Below are 6612 nucleotides of genomic sequence, written 5' to 3'. Positions count from 1 at the left end.
TGTGTGTGTGTGTGTGTGTGTGTGTGTGTGAGTGTGTGTGTGTGTGTGTGTGTGTGAGTGAGAGAGAGAGAGATGTGAAAAAGCTTTGCGTGTTTACAGATAATCTGACTCAATTGAGAATTTCCTTACATTTTCTAGACTGGATGGCTGCTCTGTGTGCACGGCCATAGCGACCACATTGCTCCTCTGCTTGGGGATTTCTCAATACTTGCTTACACTCCACATTCAGTCTGTGACTCACCAGTACACTTTTCTCTGTGTGTGTCAGACACATGTTTTGGAAATGTGGCCGTCCATCACCATCCGTTTAGACACACTACATGTAGGCGTAGTGCAGCATTGCACAAACTTGTTTCATTTTCATTGTAGTAAGTATGATCCCCTCTCAGCACCACAGTGTTTCACTTTCATTCTTGTTTGTTGACTTTCACCCCCTTTCTTCTGTTATCCTGAAGTAATCTCAAAGATTCATTGCACTAATCTCACGAGCAGAGTGTGTGTGGTTGCAGGAGGACTTTCTCATTTGTCGCTGTAGCACAGCTCCCTGTTGCCATCTAGGGGAGCTCCGGTGCTCGCCTGAGGAGCAGACATAACTGAGCCCAGTGTGGCCGACGTAAACCCACTTCACCCCGGCACTCACAAAGCCCACAGCTCTGTTTCCTCATCCTGGAAACAACAGGACATTCTCTCAGCTGTGGGCCAGGGCAGAGATGGATCAGAACACAAATAAAGAAAGGCCGAGAGGGCCCGGGGAGGATTGTTTGGTGTGAAAGCCTGCTGAGCTTATTGAGGAATGTGGAATTATGAAAATGGCTTATTTGATTATTTGATATGGTATGTGTTTCTCCCCCCTCCCCCCCGAGTTCATTTTCTCATCTCTTGCCCCCTCTCCCGTCTCCTTTTCGTTATGTCTGCCAGTGGGTGTCGGAGCTCTGGACCTGGAGGGGGATACACGTCCACTTGCCCTCGGCAGGCTGAGCCACACTGCATCTTTGAAGAGAGGGGGCAGCCTGCGAACACCACGACCCAGCAGTGAGCACCACATGACTTCACAAAATCGCCCACTCACTTTCTTGGGAGGGGCTTCCCTGTCTGAGCTAGACTCTACACTGTACATGTTTTTGTTTGTGTGCATGTACAATGCTTAGGGGAATCACAGTATAAGAGTGTAAGGAAATTGCAGTGACTCTTCTTACATACAGTAACCACACAAACATAACAAACAACTGGAGCCTTCTGTGCCAGGAAGTTAAATGTCTTGCATTACAGAATCAGACTGACATTTTTAAACCAGTCCATCCATTAAGATCCCCATCACTTTTCACTACAGCATAGATACATATTGAGTGTCAGTGGGTTTGTGTAATACGTCTGTCTTTGTTCCAGCCTGGCGCTTTGAAACCCCACAGCAGGTGCAGTTTGTGGAGAAGCTTTCAGATGTGGTGATCGGTCAGCTGCCCAACTTCTGGAAGCTTTGGATCTCTTATGTTAACGGAAGTCTTTTTAGTGAGGTAAACACCTCCGCAGCCAAGAAAATAAGTACTGTATAAAACACATAAATGATCACTTCACATTAATGCTTTCTCACTTTCCTCAGATGGTATATAAAATAGTTTTTGAGAACTCTGTCTGAGATTTCTTCCTCCATTCCAAAACATTGGAAGTAAATAGACTTTCATTTGTGGTTCTCAGAGTGTTGAAAAGTGACAGTTCTTTAAAAGATCAACAGTAACACATCCTTCTAGAAACAATATCCCTCTTACTCTGAATAATCCATAGAACACACTGAGTTTTCATTTTTGGTGAACTGACCCTTTCAACTTTTAGGTTAAAATAAAATCCCATTGACTCATCAACTCTAATGAGAATAATCTTTTTTCATTGTCGCTTTAGATTACAGAATTATACTGATTATTTTCTTTGAGGGTTTCTGTTTTGGGGCCTAATACAAAGATATCACTGGATTATTCCAGATGGTCTTTCTCAATTCTGTTTTCTAGTTTCTGGGAATTAAACTTGCTTGATGTAACAAAGGCACTAAAACTAAACATCAAAACAATAGTTAGGATCTTTCTTTTATGTTTTACTGTGGGGTGTTAAACAAAAAGCCTACACTTTTAATTGTAGAAAGGCATCAAAGTTTTATTTTTGTAGCTTTAGATATGAATGTTGAAATGATGCACCACCACGCTATTCTCATGTTAAAAAAGAAGTAAAAGTCATTGATCTAATCAAAAACAAAAAACATGCAGGGATGACGCACCTACATGTACCTGTGTCTGTGGAGGATGACTCATATCTCTGGTTGTCACATGATATCAAACAGTGTTTCTTTCTCTCTCCACAGACCGGAGAGAAATCTGGACAGGTGGAAAAATCCAAGAAGAATGCCAGACAGAGACAGAATGACTTTAAAGTAAGTGGCTTTGTGACTCTTATTTATACTAAAAGTGTTATTCTGAAATTCTGACTCACCACAGTTGTTTTTTTTTTTTTTTTGTTTTGTTTTTAAATGAATGTCACCTAATCCTGTTGTTTTTATGTTTTCTACGTGTTTTATAGAAAATGATTGAGGAGCTCACCAATCGGCTGGTGAAGCTTATTCGGGGCGCTCTCCTCCCCACCACCCTGCCACAGGGGGAGCTGAATCTTTATGGTGGCTGGGAGAACAAGACCGAACTCACTGGAGCCTGGCTTACACAAATCATACACACTGTCAGGTTCTCACACTGATTGTTTAAACTGCAGTTTACTGTGCAGTTCTGAGGCGGTTATCGTCATGGTTGCGATACAATGTCATGACTTGCTGCTGTTGTCTCCCACCCAGGGGTTGTCACGAGGCCCTGTCTGCTATGGAGATCCCAAATGATTTGCTGCAGGTGATCCAGGATCTGCTGCTGGAGTTGAGAGTTCACTGTCTCATGGTGACCCTGCTGCACACTACAGAAGGTGAGGGGGTGGGGCCTCTGTGAGCTGGAGCAGTCAGTAATGGACGGAAGAGGACAGATAGTTCTCAACTATTTTTGAAATAACAGAGATTTTATGTCCCAAAGATTTTGTTGTGTCTGAAAAATGGGAACAAAATGCAAATAATCTGATGATTATGCACCAGAGTTCTTCCAAGTAAAAAACACAGCAACAGTATGTGTTTTTTTTTTTACAGTCCAATTTGTTTATTTATTTATTTATTTTTGTACATGTATGGTCCATCCCATGGGGAAGTGTGTGTGTGTGTGTGTGTGTGTGTGTATATATGTATAATTCTTCTCTATGTATTCACACCTTTTTTAATTATCAAAGTGAGCAAGACCTGTGCTTCAATTTCCTAATACAAACAAAGTCTAAGCAGGTGTTGAATATGCAAAGGCACCATCAAAAAAAGGGGGAAAAAAGTTGTTTCGTTGTTACACAATGTTGAACTTTGCAGCTAGTTCACATTTGCACAAAGCTACAAAGAATGTATTTGTGGATGGAGCTGAAACGGTACTAGGAATATATTGCAGAACAATAGTTCAGGTATCAAAGCACTGTCATTCTGAGATCGCAGTTTGATTGGCGTCCGTTGGTGCATGAGTTGTATCATTTCCTGTTAGTTAAAAATGGTAAAGTACAGGATTTGTTTTCCTAACTGCAAAAAACATTATAATAATCAGTATATATTACATATTTTATACACTTAGTATGTATCATAGAAATGGGACAAAGCAAATTACAGATATGTTTGTTTTTTTTTCTATAAAAACAGAAAATAACTTTAGCTATAGCTGTATATAATGTATATAATGATGCTAAAAGGAAGAATAAGATTTTAATTTTTCCTAAAGACACTGAAGTTCCAGACACTGGAGATTATAACTATGTCATTACCTTGTACACACCCAAGGCAGACAGTTAAGACACATCTCTTTTCGCCCATTGAATATTTGGTGGTCAGTGTCCTCAACTGTCACCTTAACCTCATATAACTTCTAGGGTGGTAATGGAGAAAGTGTTATGAGACTAAAACCAGACAGGCTTGGTTTCATTTGTGGTTAGTCATGGTCATTTTGAGAAGAGTTACTGGTTTTCACTGAACTTTCCCCCACACTCACATCAAATTGTGGTCTGGGCAGAAAAGAGTTTGATTTTATTTCATGTTGTGGTTTTTATATTTTTTTTTGTAATGACCCTGAATGAAAGTGATCACACTTCATATATAGAAAGGTTTTTTATTTTTTTCCTTGAGTTTCAGGTAATCGTTCTCACATCGTAATTATATTTGTGCTTTTTCCCTCAGATGTGAAGAGGCTCGCTGAGAAAGAGGACTGGGTTGTTGATAATGAGGGCATCACCAGCCTGGTGAGGATGTTATTGCATTAAGCAGGACTTCATATTCCATAATGAAAAAATAACAGACACACTTCAGCAAAGTTTCACAACAGATTTTGCACTAAATTCAGTATCAGTTTTGCACTTTGTGTAATAATTAATTTAATTTATTTATTTACACAAATAATTTATCTGACAGTGTATCTGTCTGTGAATGTTCTCATTCGTCCAGGTCATAGTTATCTCTCTCTCAAATTGAATCGAAGGCAGCTGGACTTGTATTTGTCTGTGGAAGACGTTTCGCCTCTTATCCAAGCGGCTTCATCAGTTCATCATGTATTGGTCTCTCTAGTCCGCACTAGTCTGACCAAGAATGTGGAGTAGGACCCAGGTATTTAACCTCTTGTGGGTGGGTCCACCAAAGTACCTGTGAAATGGTCAGGTGAAACCAGTACTTTCACAGGTACTTTGGTGGACCCACCCACAAGAGGTTAAATACCTGGGTCCTACTCCACGTTCTTGGTCAGACTAGTGCGGACTAGAGAGACCAATACATGATGAACTGATGAAGCCGCTTGGATAAGAGGCGAAACGTCTTCCACAGACAAATACAAGTCCAGTTGCCTTCGATTCAATTTGAGAGAGAGATCTGACAGTGTAGATTCATAAGCCTTTCTCCTTCTCTTTTGTTTACATCGAGAAGAGGAAAGAAACTGGGTTTTTACTCCTGTTTGTTCTTATAGCACTGCGTGTATGTATGTATGTATGTATGTAGCATTTACTTTTCATTAAGGACACTGTCACTGTGAGGGTCATTTCTGCAGCTCCATGTTAATCGTCGGTGTTAATGTGCTGTGTTTCTGACGTTGGTCTTTTTTTGCAGCCCTCACAGTTTGAACAGTGCGTGGTCCAGATGCTGCAGTCACTCAAAGAGCCTCTGGAAATCAAAGCTGGGGAGATTAATGTAAGAGAATCGCCACTGAAGAATTGTTATGACAATCTTAAACACTATTTTGGCGTCTTCAGTCAACTTTATTGGAGTTTTAAATGCCTTCGCTACATCAAGTGCTTTTTTACAGGTTTTATATATATATAGTATATAGATTTCAAGTATTCGTTGTGAATATCTCATACTTCAACTCTCCCCGTTACAGAGGGGATTAGAGTACCTGAGGGTAGTTCACAGTGGCTGCACATTTCCTTTCCATCCCTGCTGGATTAATGTTAACAAAACAATACTAATTAAGAAAGTTAAATCAGATCTGTTTCCCAAACAATTACAGCTGTAATTCTTTTTCTGTGGTCATAAATCTGAGGTGCAGTAAACCCATGTAGTTCCTCCAGATTCAGAGTACTGGCAGAAATAATTGTCTCATCATTAAGAAAAGCTGCCTTGACTATGATTTTAGCTTAATTCTTGCAGCCCTACAATTAACATACCTGTATAAGCTATAGAGTGACAGAAGGTTGTACTCACACAAGGAAACCACCCACAATACTCCTTCTTGGGATGAGTTTAATAGCCATTATTAACATGTTTAATTTAAATTAGTAAACTTTATTCTTTCACACCTGAAACTAGGTATAATAGAGCACTGACACAATATATCATGGCAATAAAAACACATCCTGAGGTGAAGCAGTTTTTCTCTGATGCATGACGTGGGTTCTACTATCTTCTCCTCAGGTGCTGCAGTTAGACCAGGTCCAGGATCAGGCTGCAGAGCTCAGTGTGAGCATCATGAAGGTAAGATCTCTCAACCTGCAGCCAAAATGACAAATTCCTTCGTTTGATTTTTAAACCTGAAGTCCCGAAGTCTATACACCCCCCAAAAATACAGTTGATCCATAGTTTAAGCTTTAAGTCCACTGTTTAAAGGCTCCTTCACACTGTCCTGTGTGGGGTTATCCCTTATTTGTCTCATGAGTCTCACGTTATCAGTAAAATCTCATAGTGGTCTTAGATAGTATAATATATAATATAGTATTACAGTATGACCAATTTATATCTTTGAAGACCAAAAACTGCCTGTGTCAAAATTCTGACTGTGTCAGTAATTTAGGACCAAAGTCCCTCTAGGGGGTTGCCTCTATGATCCACATGTACAAAGCAACTAGGGCCGAACCTAAAAAAAAAAAAAAATCATAGTGCGATTTCAGTTGGAGTGGTAATTTTTGAATTTCATTTACACTGAAAAAAAAATAAAAAATGAGGATGTAATTTCTGATAGGACCAAGCAACAACAATGTTCCTTTATGTCTGGAGAATATGATTTGTAGGTCTCAGTAGCACCACAACACTTC

At 39.9% G+C, this 6612-nt stretch overlaps 1 protein-coding gene across 2 annotated transcripts in view; it reads left to right on the top strand.

The window, feature by feature from the left end:
• Positions 1-6612, top strand: part of exoc2 (exocyst complex component 2) — a 47646-nt gene that overhangs the window by 33104 nt on the left and 7930 nt on the right. For both annotated transcript variants that reach the window (XM_022753043.1, XM_022753044.1), the window contains exons 12-19: positions 919-1032; positions 1387-1511; positions 2348-2416; positions 2563-2720; positions 2828-2949; positions 4277-4338; positions 5192-5272; positions 5996-6055. In XM_022753043.1, coding sequence (XP_022608764.1) covers positions 919-1032; positions 1387-1511; positions 2348-2416; positions 2563-2720; positions 2828-2949; positions 4277-4338; positions 5192-5272; positions 5996-6055 — 791 coding nt within the window. The remainder of the gene's footprint in view (positions 1-918; positions 1033-1386; positions 1512-2347; positions 2417-2562; positions 2721-2827; positions 2950-4276; positions 4339-5191; positions 5273-5995; positions 6056-6612) is intronic.

Source organism: Seriola dumerili, unplaced genomic scaffold, assembly GCF_002260705.1.
Source record: "Seriola dumerili isolate Sdu_G_001 unplaced genomic scaffold, Sdu_1.0 BDQW01000189.1, whole genome shotgun sequence".
NCBI lineage: Eukaryota > Metazoa > Chordata > Actinopteri > Carangiformes > Carangidae > Seriola > Seriola dumerili.
The sequence above is the reverse complement of the archived record's forward strand: the minus strand, read 5'-3'. Positions and strand labels throughout refer to the sequence as shown.